This window comes from Phoxinus phoxinus (genome assembly GCF_949152265.1).
Source record: "Phoxinus phoxinus genome assembly, chromosome: 3".
Lineage (NCBI taxonomy): Eukaryota > Metazoa > Chordata > Actinopteri > Cypriniformes > Leuciscidae > Phoxinus > Phoxinus phoxinus.
The window spans coordinates 34,197,507-34,217,780 of NC_136878.1; the positions used below are offsets into that span (position 1 = coordinate 34,197,507).

General features: G+C 39.1%; 3 protein-coding genes across 5 annotated transcripts in view; 2 read left to right on the forward strand and 1 right to left on the reverse strand.

Annotated features, from left to right (window-relative positions):
• cntrl (centriolin) overlaps positions 1–6,305 on the forward strand; it is a 42,943-nt gene extending 36,638 nt beyond the window's left edge. For all 3 annotated transcript variants that reach the window (XM_079608301.1, XM_079608302.1, XM_079608300.1), the window contains 6 exons: positions 463–655; positions 747–910; positions 2,046–2,174; positions 2,369–2,572; positions 3,651–3,713; positions 5,473–6,305. In XM_079608301.1, coding sequence (XP_079464427.1) covers positions 463–655; positions 747–910; positions 2,046–2,174; positions 2,369–2,572; positions 3,651–3,713; positions 5,473–5,700 — 981 coding nt within the window. In that variant the 3' untranslated portion in view covers positions 5,701–6,305. The remainder of the gene's footprint in view (positions 1–462; positions 656–746; positions 911–2,045; positions 2,175–2,368; positions 2,573–3,650; positions 3,714–5,472) is intronic.
• Positions 6,306–6,390: 85 nt separating this feature from the next.
• Positions 6,391–13,966, reverse strand: rab14 (RAB14, member RAS oncogene family). Its single transcript, XM_079608305.1, has 8 exons — positions 13,770–13,966; positions 12,998–13,056; positions 12,747–12,800; positions 9,214–9,391; positions 9,037–9,103; positions 8,798–8,885; positions 8,385–8,415; positions 6,391–8,274 (listed from the first exon to the last, which is right to left on the reverse strand). Exons 2-8 carry the CDS (start codon positions 13,047–13,049, stop codon positions 8,097–8,099), a joined length of 648 nt encoding a protein of 215 aa, XP_079464431.1. The 5' UTR covers positions 13,050–13,056; positions 13,770–13,966; the 3' UTR covers positions 6,391–8,096.
• Positions 13,963–19,911, forward strand: gsnb (gelsolin b; the record flags this gene model as incomplete). The annotated part of the gene is made up of 17 exons (XM_079608303.1): positions 13,963–14,039; positions 14,556–14,729; positions 15,453–15,649; positions 15,746–15,900; positions 16,017–16,178; positions 16,283–16,432; positions 16,876–16,965; positions 17,051–17,183; positions 17,277–17,581; positions 17,682–17,815; positions 18,068–18,158; positions 18,432–18,602; positions 18,731–18,905; positions 19,016–19,137; positions 19,382–19,459; positions 19,595–19,655; positions 19,742–19,911. Exons 3-17 carry the CDS (start codon positions 15,457–15,459, stop codon positions 19,909–19,911), a joined length of 2,190 nt encoding a protein of 729 aa, XP_079464429.1. The 5' UTR covers positions 13,963–14,039; positions 14,556–14,729; positions 15,453–15,456.
• Positions 19,912–20,274: the final 363 nt, after the last annotated feature.

Below are 20,274 nucleotides of genomic sequence, written 5' to 3' on the forward strand. Positions count from 1 at the left end.
GCACTTCAAACAAAACAAAGTCAATGTACAGTCAGAATTGCAATATATCCAAAATAGAGAAAACAAAAAATTGTTGTCAAAGTTACCCGCCGAATTAACAACTTGCTGACGACGTCCGTTTTACAAACCAATCAATGTCAAGATGCAGCCCACTTGATGACGACAGGAAGTATTTCATGTAATGTTCTGTAGTGCGCTCGCATAATTGCAATGTGAAACCAAACCAAAACTTACCGAATGTATAAAATTTATCAAAACATGAAATTTGGTTCAGAACTTGGTGCGGACTTTCAGGTGTGAAAACGCTTTGACCGTTTGAATGTTTGCCATGAGGGTGAGTAAATGATGACCGAATTTCCATTTTTGGGTGAACAAACCTTTAAAATAATTATGTCTAAGATATGATGTAGGTGACCAATATCTAGGAGTAATGATGTCATCATGTTTGTGTCCTGTGGGTAGATGGTGAGGGTACAGCAGCAGCAGAGCACTGATCTGGAGCAGCAGCACAGGCTGAAGCAGCAGAAGCTGCAGGCATTAGACAGAGCTCTGGCCCTGAGGCTGGACCGGATGGACCAGGACACAGTCGCAGAAGTGGACCTGCAGAGGGAGCACAAACAGTGCACTGCACTTCAAGAGCAGGTGGATGAACTGGGTGAGCTGCATTACCACGTGTTCCCTTACTTTTAGCCTGGTGAGCGCAGAGCGACTTGCCTTTAAGTACTGAAGTGTGAGTGTGTATTCAGAGCAGAGGGTGTGTGAGCGGGACATCAGACTCCAGCATGCCGTTGAGGAGACTCATCGCCTGCAGGAGGCTCTGCTGTCTGACAGGACCAGCGCTGAGGGACGTCAGGAGGCCCAGAGGAACCACAGCCGCACAAACAGGCAAAGACTGCTGGGAGTGGAAGAGGTGATTGGCAGACAGACCCATTAGTAGTACACTGGCAAATTTAATGGACACTGGAGCTGTTGCACAGTGCCATAGAACAGCAATAAAGTGAAAATTTACCTCAAAAGTTAATTCTGGCCCCCATCATTCCAAACCTGTACGGGTTGCTTTCTTCTGCGCAACATAAAGAAAGATATATTTTAAAGAATGTCTCTGTTTTCTTTCATTATATGCACAAAAAAATTTTTTAGATGAAAAAAAAAGATTCTTTTCATGCCATTTATTCCAGTGTTTTAGTATTATTTATATACTCGTATAGTATTTATTAATATTTTTAAATGTATATTTATATATATATTCAGTTATAGTCATTTTGTTATGTAATAATTGTTGTTTTTGTCTTTTTTTTCTATTTAGCTTTAATTTATTTTATTACAGTTTTAGTTTTAACTGAATTTTAATTAAATATTAGTACTTAAATATTAGAACTTATTTTATTTTAAGAGTTTTCTAATCGTTTTTTTTATCTAATATTAATATTTAATTTCAGCTTTATTTATTTAATAGTTTTAGTTATTAATAACAACATTATAAACTTCATTCCGATTATATTTGGCAATTTTGAGATTATCAAGCTCAATTTAACCCAAGTTGAAAAGACTTGGTTAAATGAGACTGCCATATTTCAGAAAGCAGTAATCCAGTAGTACTAAGGCCAGGCCCGTTCACACCAAGAGCGATAACTATATTAGCGTCCACCCCAGCGGACGATATCGTTCTGTTTGTTCTAAGCACATGTTTGGCTGCCGCTTTAAATGCTCAAGCTTCTCTGGAATGCTTCAGCTGGAATAAAATCGTTCTAAAATTGATTCCAACAATATTGTTTCTCTGTGCCGTTATCATTATAGCTGTGGTATGAACTCTGCTATTCTTAAATATTAAGAACGATTTTTAGAACTATATCTTTATTGTTATTTTTATAGTTATTGTTCTTGGTGTGAACAGGCCTTTAGACTTTAAGTATGATACCTTTGTGAATGGGTATATTGTGCTGGCTTTATTTGAACATTCCTTCATTTTACGAGGTCTTTAGTCAGCTCCGGCTGTAAGTTTTACTATAGTTTATAGCCGACAGACTAACTTGAGCTTGTTTCAGGAGCGTGTGCGGCTCCATAGGGACCTGCTGACTGTGGAAAAAGCTGCTCAAGAAAACCATAAACAAGCCAGAACGCTGCAGGAACAGCTCAGCACAATTTCCCAAGAGCTGCACTGCCTCAAAGACATGGTACAAACAGGAAAGAGCATTGTAACACACCACATGTTTACTGTTATAGATCTGTTGCAGATAAACGTATTAGTTGTACTTGTTCTACTTGTTTGGTCTGTAGCTATTTTTGCAGCACACGTGATGTTACTGTAGTGTACATGGTTATCAGTGACATTTGAGGAAGATGAATGACTGTCATGTGCCTCTCTCAGCTGCAGGGCCAAGAGGAAGGAGTTTCTCGGCTACGTGAGATTAAGGACAGCATGCGCTCTGTGAGATCACAGATGAAAGCTGAGATTGACAGTGGGGTGAGGGAGCTAGAGTCGCCCTCTAGCGCCTCCTCAGACACAGACAGCCTGAAAGAGAATCATCCTAGTGTTACGCTCTCCTTGGGGAATCCAGCATACAACACTAAGGTGAGGCTTTTCATATGCACCTCTTAAACAAGTGTGTTAGTATAGGAGTAAAAGTGCACAGATTACTCTAAAGATGTGGTTCTCAATCAGGGGCCGGGGACCACTAGGGAACCTCAGCAAACATCTAGAAAGTCTCATGATGAATTAAATTATTTAAAATAATGGAAAAATTTAAATTCTGTTATAATTTACTCGTTTCAAACCTGTATACTTTTCTTTTTTCTTCTGAACATGAAAGAAGATATTTTGAGATTGTTGGTAACCAAACAGTTTTGGTTCCCATTGACTTTTATATGTTAAAAAAAAAAAATTGTAAATGGTTACCAGAACTGTTTGGTTACGAACATTCTTCAAAATAAGTCCCACGGAAGAATAAATTATTTTTGGCAGACCATCCCTTTAATTTAATTGTTGCTTGAAGAACCAGGTTCCCCACTGTCTTCGTAAACCTGGATTTACTGTATGGGAAAGCTTAATTCTAAAAGTGTGAAAAACACCTGGAAAACTGTGGTAAATTAGTAAAATCTTAAAACACATTGGCCATTTTTATAATGAATAATGCAATTTTTACTATATATATTTAAAATCCTTGTCCTTTATCCCTATGCTGTAAATCACAATCAACTGAAAGAGTCACGTAAATTCAAGAGTGCATTGAAAGTAGAATAAATATAATAAAAATTACATAATTTAATTATTTTTAATTTACAGAAACAAGGACTTAGTTTAAAATAAGTTTTGAATATAAAATTAGGAGGCCTTTTGAATATTGTTGTGGATATTAGGGGCCCTTGGACTGAAAAAGATTGAGAACCACTGCTCTTAAGTAACATTTACTCACCATTTTATCACTGAAAAGTCTGATTATTCTATCCATGGAACACAGAGGGAGCTCCAAAAACGATAAAGCACCAAAAAGTAGCTCATATGACTGGTGGGCACAATCCATTTTCTTCAGCTCTTAAAATCTCTTTCTGATTCTGCAGTTTCAAACCTGGCACATTTGCAAACTCTGTTTTGTTAATCAGGAGTTGAGATGCAAAGAACATGACTAATGCTGATCATTTGCTACAAACAGGATGAACAGTGGCGAGGGGAAGCACTGAGGGAAAGACTAAGGCAGCAGGAGGACCACCTGAAGGTACAGTTAAGTTAATCAGGATCTCAATTGCTGTCCCAATTCAGAGGCTGCATCCTTCGAACGTCGACTGCATCACCACGGCGTGACAAAGGCTGTCCCAATTCGAAGGCTCCTTCAAATGCGGCCTTGAAATGTGCCCTTCGTTTCCCGTGAAAAGATAAAACAGATGGACCTTTCACGGCCTTGCATACCCCAGAATTCATTGCACGCCGGTGACAACAAAATGTTTTCTCTTAAATGGTTTTGGGTGCTTCCTCCTCGAATAATCGATTTTATATAGTTTATACTCTTTACTATGTACACAAATGGATCAAAGGGAACATATTTAGACATTTTTAGGTTGTTTTTTTTTAGGCAGGCAAAAAAAAGGTCCAGTACAAACGTTACTACCGCTTGTCAATGGTAGCTGTCACAGTTGCTAGGCGACAAGAACAATCCTCAGTAGGCCACGCCTTTGTAAATATGCGCGCACCGTACAGACATTCTAGACCGTGCGTACTCTTTTACTGAAAAGAGCGAATTAAATAAACAGAATGATTTAAACTCATCTGATATACACATTTAGATTAAATATGCCACTCTCATTAATGGAGCTAATCACTGACCTTTCATGAAATCATTATCCAGAAGTTACAATATTTTTATATTAATTTAAATAGAAATATTTTTAGTGAATGCTTTTGAACACTTTTCCTGTGGCATGCTGTGTTTTAATGTTTTAACCAGAGCGAAGATCGCTTGGCCCATGATTATTCCGCTTTAGATTGTGTTCCTAATAGCAGATGTCATGTTCTGAGAAAATATTTTAGCGCAAAAAATTATCAGTAATGCGAAGTTACTCTGTCTAAGCAGATTTCTTAGCAACATAGACAGTATAATGACAGACACTGAAGGACTCGCTCGGTGACTGAACAGTGATTGGCTGATTTGAACAAGTCCGGTGACAGTAGGCTGTAAAACCTCTGCTGCGCGCAGGAGCTATTATGAAAAATACTATTGTATTTGAAGGATAGAATTTAAAGGAAATGATTAGATATGCACGTTTTATTTTTTCAACATCACCAAAAAGATAAGATCTGTTTCCATTATAATTATATAAACCATCCTAAAATATGTTTACCTTATAGGCAAAATTGCATAAATTTGATTTGCTTAAAGCGATTAAAAAATAGCCTACTATTTGGCCTGTGATTGAGAATAACTTTCTCTGAAATGTATTTTATACAATATTGATGTATTTATTCTAATACAAGGCAAGGATACTAAATGATTTTAGTAATGTAATGTGACGGCAAATAGTTCTTATCTCATATTCTCCTACTGTCTTGTGTTAAACATGGTATCATGTGGCTGGAATATGCATAAAAAAATTATATGCAGATGACGTTATGCATAGTAAAAGGAGGCGTTGTAAGCCCCATATAGTTATTTTGGGTAAGAGACGGGGTGGTTTTATAAAGGGAATTTTGTGCATGTTCTGGAGAAGGTTTTATACACGAGGCCCTTGATCTTTGAGGGCCACTATCCTGCAGAATTTAGCTCCAATCCTAATTAAGCACACCTGAACCAGCTAATCAAAGTCTCCAGGATTACTAGAAATGTCTAAGCAAGTGTGTTGGGGCAGGTTGGAGTTAAACTCTGCAGGACGTTGTCCCTGTGATAAGGTAACACACTTTATATTATTAGGCATTGATTTAGATTTTGTCTGAGAATATTTGAAATCTTAGGGCTGATTTGAGTGTCTGTCCATGGTTTCCAGGTTCAACTGCGCAGTTGCGTGTTCTCCCAGCAAGAGGCTCTGAGTCAGCGCAGACTGCAGACTGAAGGCAGCATTCAGGGACTGCGCAGACATGTTGACAAACTGGACCAGCTACTTGGCAACTCTTCCAAAGACTCCTCTTATTTGAGTGACCTGGAAGCCCTGTCAAAACATACCAATGTAAGGGATCAGAAACAATGGTCCACTGGCACTTCTGTATTGACATAAGCAAATATTTGCATATACCGAATATTAACCATGCAGAATTTATAAAGAAGAAACTATCTTCCTTTATCGGATTATGGAAGCAGGTGGTTACAGGAGTACAGATGAGTTCAGAGGAGCTGTTCGATTAAACCCCGAATCTACAAGAAAAGGGCACACAGAGACCATTGAGACATATACACAAGACAGTCTCAATGACTTCCTCTTTTGGTTAGAGCAGAGGCTGGGTGTTTAAACCTAAAAAAAAAAAAAACAGTTTCCACATACTAACAAGGAAACTGAAACTTGAGGTAAAAAATAACATGGTGAAAGTTCATTCTCTACCTCTATGTTGTTGCTTTATGAAATTATTAATGACTGTTACGTGCCTTTTGTTCATGTTAAAGTAGACAATGCCTTGTGAATGTTGTGTTAGTGTTTCCAGTTGAAACATGCAGGTTTCATCATGTGATGCCCAAAAACAGGTTGTGCTCTGGATCGAATTAGTTTCATTTGTCAAAAATGACCTTGTATTCAAAACCATGTTATGCAGAGTATTTATTACAGCACTTCTCTTTATATAGTTTGTCTCAAATCAAATACTTTAATTAAAGCGATTGTGCAATACAATTAATAGCCTCGTTTCTTGTGTTCCAAGAAGTCTCTCATTATTGCTCATATACAGTTCGATCAATCGTGTATGTGGACAAAAACTCAAGTCTACAGTATTGTCTTTATTAACATAATTACAAATAAAAGTCACTTACAGTCAGAAGACATACTTGAGTTCAAGAGCAGAAGATTAATTTTTGCAGATGTCATTAAGATGTGAAAAAAGCAAGACAGTAAACACAAATTAAAAATGGATTTTCAGTTTACAAAACATCTAAAATCTACTGTAATACACAAATTTTTATAGAAAAATCATATTTGGAGTGCTTGTTTTTGCCTTTTTATCGGTCCACTGCAAATGTGCATCTATGGAAAAAAGAAAACTGCTGGTTGTCGCATCAGCTTTTTGTAAGTTGTTTTTTCAAGCTGCTGTACTAATCGGATCAGGGCTGAATTTTCCCACAATGATATTTCTCATGCTGTGGTGGCCTGTTCGTTACATATTCATAAATTGTAGGGTTTTATGAACTCCCTTTGGATTGGGGGAAACCATGATGCCTGTAAAAGGAGTCGTATCGTGCATCATGCTTAAGCAACCTTAAAGAAACTCAGCTCAGCGCAAAAGATGACCAGTGTTTGGAAATCAATTTAATGGAATGTTTTGAAAAGGCAAAATCTCTATTACAAGTGAATCGCTGGAATTCTTTCGATAAAAGCTACATGAGGATTATGAATAAAAAGGGCAGCACATCAGAGTGAACAGAAGCAAAGCATAAGGCAACTGAAATGATCAATGTAAAAACATTATGAATATCTTGATATGATGACAATTTGCAGGGCCTGAAGATTCAGTACATGTTTCTCCTGCTGGTCTGTTTCTTAAGCTACTGTGGTGTTGAAATGTTTACGGATGCTCAAAAACAGCCCGAAAGGGGATCTGAAACCTTGTAGACTTAAGATCTTAACACAAAACCAGCTCCAGGCCCTTGGAAAAAACCTAATCAAAACTGCAAAGTGCGGAAAACATTCTTCAGGACCTAAAATGTGTCCCAGCCTCTTCAATATATTACTATACCAGTTACTAAGTTAAAATAACTGTGTCTGAAACGACCAAAGCCATAGCGGATCTTTTTTTTTTTTTTACAATGGACCTTCCATTGAGATTCTCCTCAAAACAATACTAATCTTTTATAGTACATGTATATTATTTCCTGAATAGGTACAAACAGGGATAAATATTTGGTGATTGGATGTGAACTGCAAAAACTCTAATTTAAAACAGAATACAATATTTCAGTTTTAGATTTTTAACAAAATGTTACATACAATGTTGATGCATGTCCTCCTGATCACTTCAACACGAATAACGTTTGCCAATATTTCCATTTCATTTACATTACTCTAGTATTCAGACAGCCCCTGTACATGAGATGTTTAGTTTATAGTTATGCACATCACATCTGTAAAGGATAAACCCAGCATTTCTTCAGTTTATCGACAATCATCTTCTCTCTTCAGGATTAGTGTTCAGTGGAGGAGCCGTCCTCCCTTGAGTGCTTAATGGGAGCACTGGGATGTGTGCGTATGAGAAACAAGCAAAACAAGTGAGGGAATACAGAGAAGAAGGGGAGGTGGGAAAGAAGAGAGCATGAATTATGTTACACCTCCATCACGCAGAGCCATCTGGCCCCAGTCTCCATGAGCAAACATACTGGAAGGGGAAAGACTTTTAGATACAGAGGGAGTCAGAGGTGGGATCTGGGAGGGGGAGGAATAGAGAAACGGAGAGAGTGAAGTCTCCATGGTCATTAACAGCTGCATCCCTCCTTCTGAGGCTGTGCGTCACTGCTAAGCCGCCCACCCTGGGGGGCGGTAGGCTTGTGCTGGACCCCTGACTCGGCCGCGTTCAGGTCCAGGCTGCCGTCTTGAATGTTCTGGTAGATCTTCTTTGCGGCTTCAAGGAAAGCATCCTCCACATTCTCACCTCTGTTGGATGGACATATGCAGAGATGCTAAAGAGAACTGTAATATCACACTGGGAATTTGACAAATTACGTGCGTACGCTCTGATGGCAGATGTTCTAAAGGCCACTTACGTTTTTGCGCTTGCCTCAAGGAATAACAAACCTGTTTGAAAAGATTGTAGTGAGTGTGGGATGTCTGACAATGTATTAGCCTTGAAGTCGATTCAACAGTGGACCACTTTATCATTTTGATCTGAGCTTTTCAGTTAACAACAACAATAAATGAACTAAAAACCATCCCACCCCCACAGCAAAGTACAATGAATTATTCATATTTAATTTAATATATTAAATTAACCCCAAGTCGTTTTGTTATTCCAGAAGTGTTGTTCTATATTACAGAACTATATGTTCTTCAATAAAAACAGTTTTTAAGGGAAAATAGAAAGAAATATGATTTTGGGAGATTCTTTTTTGTATTTTAATTTAAAGGTTAAAGATTCTTTAAAGATATGAATTGTTCATTTAAATTGCAACCACCTTACCGTTTTCTTCAGCAAACTGCTTGGCCTCTTCATATGTGACATCACGCTGGGCTTCTAGGTCTGCTTTGTTACCAATTAGAATGATCACCTGAGGAAAGATTTAGATTTTGTCCCGTTGCTCTTCATGCAAACCACATCTGCAGTTAAAATATGTATGAAGCCCCAACATTATTTTAACAAAATGGAAAAGCATCATGTGTACTAAGTTTGGGCTTAAGTTATAGTTAAAATAAACGTACAGTATTGGGGTTGGTGAGATTCCTGGCATCAGTCAGCCAACTGCTGAGGTGGTTGTACGTGCTTCGCCTGCAAAAAACAACACGAATCACATATTTTCCTTGAGGCTTAAATAATAAAAAGCGCAGTTCGAAAGATAGTATTGAACATGTGACCTGTATGTAGGAATATTGGTCTACCTGGTGATGTCATACACCATGAGGGCCCCGGCGGCTCCTCTGTAGTAGCTGCGTGTGACAGCGCGGAATCTCTCCTGGCCTGCCGTGTCCCAAATCTGAAGCTTCACCTTCTGCCCGCTCACTTCAATTATCCGTGTGCCAAACTCAACACCAATTGTATGAGGACAGTCAGCCATAACTAAAAAGATACAAAGTAGAAGTTATTCAAGTAATGAAGAACTTATTTTGAAGCTTTTAATTCTTGCAAGTGAATATATTAAGGCTATGTTCACATGACAACGATGTACTAAAATCTGAGATGTTTTTTCTTTGCATACAGACAAGAACTTATCAAAATGATCACTGTACACACCGATCCGGATAAACGACTAAAAATGCCATATTATGCATGCCAGGCCAGTAGTTGGCGATGTCACATTGTTAAGTAATACATTTGCATATTAGAAATTCCAAACGTATTTAATATTAGCCTGTGCCTCAATAAGCAGGTGCAGCAAGCGATTTTTGAAAAATGCTGTTGAAAAGTGGATCGGAAACCGCACCAAGACACACTTGTAGCCAATCAGCAGCAGGGGGCGTATCCACTCATGATGGGGGAGGAGAGAGAGAGCTCAGTGCACAAGACAGACATCAGAAAGAGAGAGATGGCAGGAAAAATACAAAAGAGGAACTGGCCAGGGGAATATAACTTTTAAAAGAAGGGTTACGATCAGACAAGAGGTGGGACCAAGCGGCAACCTCCCCGTCTCTCTCTTGAAACCAACACGGAAGTGAATTAAACAGCAATTCATCGACTGGCCGCTTGAGGTTGGCTGCAGAAGGGAGTCAAATCTGTATCTCCCCCATGTTAAAATGCCCAACTTTACAGCAGAAAAAAACATGTTTACAGCCTGGTTCTCTCTGTGGCTTTGGTCTATACAGCTAATTTTGCCCTTCATAACAACTGTGAGGGGGGTGAATTTTTTTATAACTTACCCGTTTAGTTCATTAATATTTAAAGTTCTGCAAAATTAAGGGTGTGTCCACTTTTGAGTGACAGGTGGATTCCCGTTGATGTAAATGCTAGCCTGTTAGCCGTCACTTCACCTCAGCAAACTCCAGCTGCTGAACTTGCCATCTCTGCCGTGTTTGTGCTTTTTTTCGGTATTATTTAATATAATTTAATACACCCATTACTTCGCCCATGCCTTCGGATTCCGCCGTTGTCGTCAAGTATCGTTCGAGAGAACGACCAGCGCTGTATTTCAGTTGTTTTCCTCGGTGAACATGCACTAATGGAGGACTGACAATTTCGTTGCTTTTTGGAGTTTTCAGATTTAAAAGCGTCTGTAGATATAAAGGCTACACTCGTCCTGCGGTGCCGTTGCTCTGGGACAGATTATAACATGCTTATGTACGGTCAGATGAAATCCTGCAGATGTCTGTTTCTCCGTCCATGCAATAAATGCACATCCTTGAATGAGTGCGGATCTCTAGCGCATTTACTTGAACTTCATAGGTAATATATCTATGTTTTGACCCATTTGAGAATTGAGATGCGGCCAAAATCAGAATTTAAAATGGACTGAATAATAAAGCTCTCTACGAACTTGACGAGCGATGCCGCGCTGTCGCTGACGGACCAAAGACTGTAATAAAAGAGTGACTGACATGTATGCACATAATCACGGTCACACACACACACACACACACACACACACACACACACACACACACACACACACACACACACACACACACACAGAGTAATATTGTAAAGTTACTGCATAATACATTTTCAACTAGCAGAATAGCTGTACAGAATCACGATACACAGTCTCACTTGTAGCTATGTCTTTTAACTATTATAATATTTCGAAGGGCAAAAACAGGACCTTTTTAATTGGCATTCTGATTTTAATAATCAACTGTCAGTGTCACTTTAGCGCGAGCCCCTGTGCAGTCGCAGACTTGGTACTGTGAGTAGCATATAGCATTAGCTCCCAAGCCTGCGCTAACCATGGAGCTAACTCATAGAGCTAACTCCATAACGTCGCGCTAGGTGGGCGTGGTTTCAGATAGCCAGGCTCCTCAGCTCCGCCTCTTTGCCCATATTCTGTTATCCGGGAGTGACGAGCGGTGACGCGAGGCCAAGATGGCGACGGCCGGCTCCGCCCACTTTAGGCTTCAAAAATGCTCTTCAGAAACCTACGGGTGACGTCACGGACACTACGACCATATTTTTTTTACAGTCTATGGGTGGGACCCGCGTTAATATCGGAGAAGCTTTCTAACGCTGGAGAGACCTTAAGGTGTGGGAAGGCCTGAAAACAGATGCCGAGGTTGCTTATTTCTTCTCGATACATGAATAACGTTGGTTTTGTTGTGTTTCACAGAACTAAGATGTGTCTTTTGCTTGAATATATACTCGTGTGTCATCTTCGCTTGGTTGTTCATTCACATTATTATTATAAGCCTGGAAAGACTAAATCTCCTCCACCGCCTGTTTCAAGCATTGGCTCCCGAAGTGTGTCCGAAATGTGAAATAACACTCCTAATATATGAATGAATGAATGAATAATATATGATTTTTCTTTTGGTTCCCCTATTAGTGATCGCTATAGCCCCTTAATCCTGTCACATTTGTAATATATTAGTTACTTTGGACTATCGTGTTATGTAGGGACCTGTTCGTGAAAACTGTTTGTTTTTTTGGGGTTGGAAGGGATGACTTTGCCATTTAAGGAGTAAAGGAGCTAGTGTTGTCAAAAATACAGACTTCGGTACCAAGTCGGTACTGAAATTAAAAAAATGTGACGCTTTGAGCGCTGTTGAGCGTAATCATAAACACCTCTGATTGGCCATTGTGTTCAGGAGCTCATCGGATATGTCTGTGATTGGCTACAATGATCAACGCACGGGAGCGTTTGAGAGCACACGGAAGTGTTTGAAAGTGTTTTGAAAGCAAAAGCAGGCGTCTATCAGGGCCAGTGGATCGATCCGCTGATAGACGCCTGCTTTCAAACGCTCCCGTGTGTATCTGTGTAATCGCTCGCTGAAGAGCGTTATTGATGTATATTTACAACATGTTTTTGAAGCGCTGATCATTGTAGCCAATCACAGACATATTTGATGAGCACGTGACAATGGCCGGCCATTCCGAGGTGTTAACGATTCCGCTCAACAGCGCTCAAAGCGTCACATTTTTAAAATTTCAGTACCGACTTGGTACCGAAGTCGGTACTTTTGACAACACTAAAAGGAGCTAAATAACAGTTAGATATTCGACATGAATTATCATAGTTACACTAATTGCTTTCACTTATTGATTACATCATACCCTCGGGCGGCAGGCACAGCAGATTCTAGTCTGTGTTGCATTGCATGTACATGAATGTGGGAGCGGAGGCATCAAGATAGGGGTGTGATCCTTTTGAGTGTTTTTTTTTTTTTTTGGTGATTTAAAAAAAATCAACAGCATTTACCAAAAATCGCTTACTGCACCTTTAAGGATTCCTTGTTTTAGTGTAATTCATACCACCTTTGGCACTTACATTTCTTTTCTGTGAACTGGTGGAGTAAACATGACTTTCCAACCCCCATGTCACCTATAAACAACAAATAATCACACATGAGCCAAACCAAACGTCCAAAAAATAATTTTATATTATAGAACATCTATAACACAGATAGATAGATAGATAGATAGATAGATAGATAGATAGATAGATAGATAGATAGATAGATAGATAGATAGATAGATAGATAGATAGATAGAATTGTGGAAAACAAACTGCTCACTTACCAATAATGATATATTTGAAAATATAGGAATAGTTATATGGTGCAGTCGTCATTTTTGCACTGGAAAGCAGAAAGAAAAAATATGTAAAAACCTTAAAATTAAGCCAACAGTCAAACAGTCGAAATAAATCAAATATACAGCATTCACAACAACAAAATGAAACCACACTGACAGTAATCAAGCAGCGCTCAGCTGACCGAATGTCCTACTATTGTCTGAAGGCACATTTCCCTTTTCCACCATAAGATCGCCAAAACTCGGTAGTGAGAGATCAGGACAAAGCAAATTCAGGATAATAATGATGTATAAGTGACAAGCAAGCACGATAGTTATGTAAATTGAAATGTATACAGGCAAAGAGTAACGTGACACTGAGCTAAAGCAGCATAAACACTGCTGCAGCACTAACGTTACAATCAGCCAGCGCCATGACTGACTAATCAGCTAATCACACACTCCTGTCAAAGGTTTCACAGCTATAAGCAAGACCACACCTAATATAAATCACTCCAAAGTAATGTTTTAACCCGTATGTCAGCGACCCTTGCGTTTCCGTGTCGTATTTTAGACGATAAATGTGTTAATGTTGAGCATTAAAGGGCTAGTTAGCGTTAGCTGACCTCGCGCTGAACCAAACCCAGAGATGCTAAAGCTAACAGCTACTCCCAAAAATGGGGCACGTAAAGCGTTAAAAACAGTGTCAGTCGTTAGTATCAAGCAATTCTGAAAAGCAATATGGTGAAAATGATCTTGAGATGTGTGTATCCTTTACCTAAAATATTAATTCAAGTGGTTTTTGGAGGTGTGGGTTGGTTATCGGCGAGTGTGAGCCGTCCGGTCGCTTTCTTCCTCTAAAAGTGCTACTGCGATGAAAACAGTGAGAGCAGCGACTTCTACTGGAGCAACAACAGCACCATACACTCACCTCTAGTGAAGATAAAACTGGCAAACACACACCCCTCTACTGGACTAACAAAAATGGACGAGGAAAATAATCGTCAGTTCAGGAAAAAAAACTAAAAACTAAATATGAGATCAAATGGTTATAAATTTAATCAACAGCTTTTTCTAAAATGACACTGTCCAACAGAGAAACTAGGTTAGCATAAAGGGAAGACGTTTGGTTTTGTGAGAAAGCCAAAAAGTGTATTTATCCAGAAATGTCAGGTCGAGGCAAGTCGTGTTTCAAATATAATATATATATATAGATATTTATTTATTTATTTTTACTTTTATTTGTAGTAGGCTATGTGTTGGCCTGGGTAATGGTTTTATTATATTTTGTATTCTGTTGTGCATTTTAGTTATGTTTCATAAAATGCAATGTGCCCCATGCTTGAATGCCTAGAGACTTAAGACAATCGTAGGCTATTACACGCCATTTTAAACCTTCATGGTCATGGGTAGGCCTAATAATGGCACCCACTGCTTTATTACGACTGGTGCGAGTGCGATAAAACGCATTAACTAAATCATTGCAAACATTTAATGTGCATTTAAACCTAAATTATATTATAACTGTTATTTCATATTAAACCGCAAACTTTCTTCCTGAAAGAAACGCATCTTTGAAGTCTGTTTCTAATAAGAGGAGGGGTTTCATATGCAAATAAAACACACCTGAAGCTGTTACTCCCAGTACTTGCGGAAGCTCACTGCTCAAACATACTGCTGTCGCCTCGGCCCCAGACTCTTCTGCTGATAATACCTTAAAAGGAAGATTACCCAACAGGTAGGCATAATATATTTATTTATAAGTTAAGAAGCGAATGTATATTCTTATCGATGATGTTTTTGTTAATTGAAAAGCATTCATTCCTGATAAGTTCCTGATACAGTCACCTTTCAGTGCATCTGATGTTGCTATTAATTATTTACTTTTCTCAAGCATCTCTGAAAGCATCCGTAATTGATTCAGGGTAGGTATCTTGGGTGTATATGTGCAAAAAAAGTATATAATGCCTTCATTTTATATATATATATATATTATCTATATAATTTATATTATATATCAATTACGTCAGCAGGGTAACTTTTACCTTATTAACTTTAACCTGGCCTGCCCTGTACTATTGTCTACTAGGCTACTGAATGACATACAATGGCAAGTCTTAGAGAATCGGTAAGTGTAAAAGTGTAAGTGTGAGAGAGACCCCACCCTTTCTGATCCTTCTTTTTCCAGTGGGGGTGGAAACATCTGCCTGGGGCATTACCGAGAGAGCAGTTTGACTGACAAAGCATTAGAATTATTTTGAGATGTAGAAAAAGTGTTCTAGACATATAGACAGGAACTGCCTTTGTTTCCCATGAAATACATTATCATCAGCTTCCATCAAAGAGAACAAAGTACACCACCCTTCCTCTACTTAATTTATAAACATTAGACCATGTGGAACACAAGTATGCAAAATATGGCTATTGTATATAAATATTATAAAAAAAAAATTTTTTACAGCACCATGGTGTACCACCCTGAATTTGAGAAAGCAGGAAAGCAGACAGGCCTGCAGGTATGGAGGATTGAAAACATGGATTTGGTGCCTGTTCCTCATAGTCTTCATGGTGGCTTCTACACAGGTGATACCTACCTCATCCTCAATACCATAAAACAAAAGTCTGGGAGTCTACAATATGACGTTCACTTCTGGATAGGTAATACTGTGGTTAACGTAAATAGCCTATAAGTTGTCCACTGTGACCACTTTTATTGAAAACCTGTTTATGAACATTGTTAAATGGTTTCTCCAGGTGATGCATGCACAATGGATGAGAGTGGGGCCGCTGCTATCTTCACCATCCAAATGGATGATTTCCTTGGAGGAAAACCCATCCAGTACAGAGAGGTCCAGGGATATGAGTCAAAAACCTTTGTAGGCTACTTCAAATCAGGCCTCAAGTACATGGTAGGTAGATTTATTCAATTTACAATGCTTTGATGCACAAAATGTATTTGGATACTTGGTTCATAACAAAACCACAGATGTCATTTTACTTATCAAACTGATTTGTATTTCTTCAGCAAGGTGGAGTTGCCTCTGGATTCAAACACATAGCTTCTGGTGCAGTGAATGTGAAGCGAGTTCTCCATGTGAGTGGCAGACGTGTAATCCGGGCAATTGAAGTACCTGTGAGTTGGGCTAGCTTCAACCAGGGTGATTGTTTCATCCTAGACTTTGGACAGGTGAAAGATATGAATTAATGTTCTGCTTCTTTTCTCTTTTGCATTTTATCAAATCATAATTTTATCATAATGTATTCATGCTATTTATTTTATACTTGCATCAGGAGATATACCAGTGGTGTGGGTCCAAGTGTAACCAGTTTGAAAGACTGAAGGCCACCAATGTTTCCAAAGATATTCGAGATAATGAGCGTTGTGGGAGAGCAAAACTTTTTGTATGTGAAGAAGGATCAGAGAATGAGAAGATACTAGCGGTTAGTATATGTTTTAGTATGAGTATGTTTTATTCACTCATTTTTGATATAGGTTAGTGCCTTAAGGCTGGAATACACTACAAAACTTATAAAATCTGAACAGCTCTTAAAACACTAGACATGCATCAGAACTGACCATCGTACACTGATTGACTGAGGATCACACTACTAGACATTCAAGTTGTTCCGAATACAACAATCTCAAATAGAGAAATGTCCCTCAATTGTTCAAGACACAGGACTAAGAAAAGCCACATGCGTTCTAAAATTGACTTAAAAATGTAAACATTTGTAATATCTTCGAACTAAACTGGCTGACTTCCTCAACTGGTGTTGACTCTTCCAGTGTCTACAAATTGGGGGGAAAGTCATGTAGTGTATTGCAGCCTTTAGTAAGTGTTCAGTATTTTGTTCTGAATGAGTGCTGTACTATATTTGATCAGATTCTTGGACCAAAGCCTGATCTTCCTGATGCGCAGTCTGAAGACACGAAGACTGACGCATCCAACAGGAAGTCGGCCAAATTGTACAAGGTACAGGAAGCTATACTTTAGCTTTTCACTGAGGAATTATCCTAAATCCACAAAATGGGTAATTCTTGTGGTCATTTTTGCTCAGGTGTCAAGTGCCAGTGGGACTATGTCTGTCACTTTGGTGGCTGAAGAGAACCCCTTTTCCCAGAGTGAACTGCAGTCCACTGACTGCTTTATCTTGGACCATGGTTCCAATGGCAAGATATTTGTTTGGAAAGGTCAGCTTAGCAGATAATTCAAATTTATTCAAAATTTGCATCTTGGGACATGCCTAAATGTAAATCTTTACCTATATTTCTTTAATAAAACAGGTAAAGAGGCTAATAAAGAAGAACGGAGTGCAGGTATGAAAGCTGCCGAGGACTTCATTAGTAAGATGGGCTATCCTAAACACACTGAGGTCCAGATCATCCCTGAGAATGGAGAGACTCCTCTTTTCAAACAGTTCTTTAAGTTCTGGCATGATCCAGAGCAGACAAAAGGTATGGGACAAGCCTATGTGCCCAACAGAATTGCCAAGATCAAGAAAGTGCCCTTTGATGCATCATCTTTGCACAAATCAGAAGCAATGGCTGCTCAACATGGAATGGTAGATGACGGGAAGGGGGAGTTAAAGGTAAACGTCTTCTGTAGTTGTGTAACAGATTGCAACTATCAAGTGATTTTTAAGAAGACAAATGAATGGACAATTTGTCTTGTTTCATTGCTTTGGAAAGATCTGGCGCATTGAGGGATCAGACAAGGTTCCAGTTGACTCATCCATTCTTGGGCAGTTCTTTGGAGGAGATAGTTACATCATCCTGTACACCTACAGGCATGGGGGACGTCAGGGGCAGATTATATATATATGGTAAGAGCTACAGACCTACTTCTGGATTCCATTCAGTCCTTTATGAATCCTGAACCTGGAAAATAAACACTGAATGTCTAAGGAGTTGGTCTTAAGCCAAGGGCTTTGTCTGCTCATGTTACACAAGAACACTCGGGTAACAGAAAACAATGGTCTTTGAGTATTATCTCTTAGCCCCACCAGGCTAGGCCTCTGTTCGTCAATAGGATGAGTCATCACTGCAGAGGTTCATTACATTTTGTTTGTCCACAGGCAGGGGGAAGAGTCCAGTCAAGATGAAAGAGGAGCTTCTGCCATTCTAGCTGCTCATCTAGATGCAGAGCTTGGTGGAAGTGCTGTGCAGGTGACACTTGCTTGGTGTATTTAATGATTACAATATTCACCTTCTACATGTAATCTAATAAATTGTAGACCAGTTGTCCAAACATGCTCCTTGAGGGCTAATGTCCTGCAGAGTTTAGCTCCAAACTGCCCCAACACACTTGCCTGAAGGTTTCTAGCAATCCTGACCTTGATTTGCAGGTTGTTGTGCTTAATTAGGATTGGAGCAGAATTGTTTGACATAGACCATTAAAACAAATCCGTAACACCAGCTTGAATGTGCATGTTTATTAAGGTTCGAGTAATTCAAGGCAAAGAACCCCTTCACCTCATGAGTATCTTTGGTGGGCAACCAATGGTGGTGCACAAGGGTGGGACTTCACGAGAGGGTGGCCAATCACAAGCTCCTGTAGTCCGCCTTTTCCAAGTGCGTGCCAACACTGCTGGGCACACCCGAGCTGTTGAGGTGAGTCAACGAGTCGTGTGTTTTAGCTGTACCGTTGTATGATTCGTTTTTGTCTATTGTTCTTCATTTGAAAATGTATGCAAAATTGGTTCTCCTTGTACAAAAGTTGTTCACTTTGCCTGAAACAGGTTGACGCTGTGGCCTCCAGCCTCAACTCCAACGATGCCTTTGTTTTGGTGACTCCTTCAGGCTCTACGCTGTGGCTGGGTCAGGGTATAAGTGATGCAGAAAAGAATGGAGCCAAAAAGCTTGGCAGTATTTTAGGAGTGGATCTTTCAGAGATATCAGAAGGAGCAGAGGGAGGTGGGTGTACAGTCATTGGTAGAGGAGTGTTTTAATGCATTTATATGACATTGCATTTCAAATGATTAAAGAACCCTTCTAGAACAAATATTTTTAAAATTTCTACGTAGATGACTTCTGGAGCACTCTTGGAGGAAAAACAGAGTATCGCACCTCTGAAAGGCTTAAGAACAAAATGGACACCCATCCTCCTAAGCTGTTTGCATGCTCTAACAAGACAGGACTTTTCCTTGTGAGTTTCCATGTTGCCAAGAATCTAAACACGATTGTAGTAAACAAGACTATGAGTTCCAAAAAAGTCAATGCTCCTCACTGTTCTTAAATTGAAAAAGAGATGTGGTTTAATTTAATTATAGTCCACTGAAATCTATCCATGCTGCTTTATCCTCTGCAGGGTCGCAGGGATGCTGGAGCTTTGATCACTGAAATGCCTGCTTTCATAGTTCACAATTTTTGTTTGTTCTGTACCAATCTAGATTGAAGAGGTGCCAGGAGAGATGACACAGGAGGACTTGGCTCCAGATGATATCATGATCCTGGACACCTGGGATCAGGTAAACCTGTGTGTGTGTATATATATATATATATATATATGTATATGTATATACACAGTGACACTTGCAATAAAATGTACTCTATAAAGGAAATTAAATATAATGCCTTCCATGCTTGAAATCATTGTCTCGTAGGTCTTTGTTTGGATTGGAAATGAAGCCAATGAGGATGAAAAAAGTGAAACTTCGACTTCAGGTGAGAAAGACCCCTTTTTTTTTTTGCAACATTGCTGCTTTCATTATTTGATGATTTATCTTCATCCTTGTCTTTTCTTACTTTAGCGGTCAAATATATTGAATCGGATCCTGCCAATAGGGACAAGAGAACTCCCATTGTTACAGTGAAGCAGGGTTTTGAACCTCCCACATTCACAGGCTGGTTCCTGGGTTGGAACCATGATTTCTGGAGTTCTGACCCACTGCAACGGGCCATGACTGGTTTGAAAATGTAATCCTAAGGGTTTGTTGGGGCAATGAGACGGGGTTGTTTGTGTTCTTTTGTTCTAATGTAAAATGCAAATGCTTCAAGCTGCCTACAAACACTTCATACTACCTAACATTTCTCAACTGAGATAGACCTTGTTTACCTTACTTATCCTTGTTTTACCTCCTTATGTGACAGATACAAATGTCCTTGTCCAGAAGATCTTTAAAGGCATAATACAAATTCTGTTTATTCAATGCTTGATCAAAATAAATGTATGAACAGAAGAATAAAAAAGGAACTATCAAACATCTTAAACATGTGCTTTTTCTTTACAGTGGTGGAATATTTAGCGTGATGGTTTAAAGGAATTATTTTTAATGTCTAATTA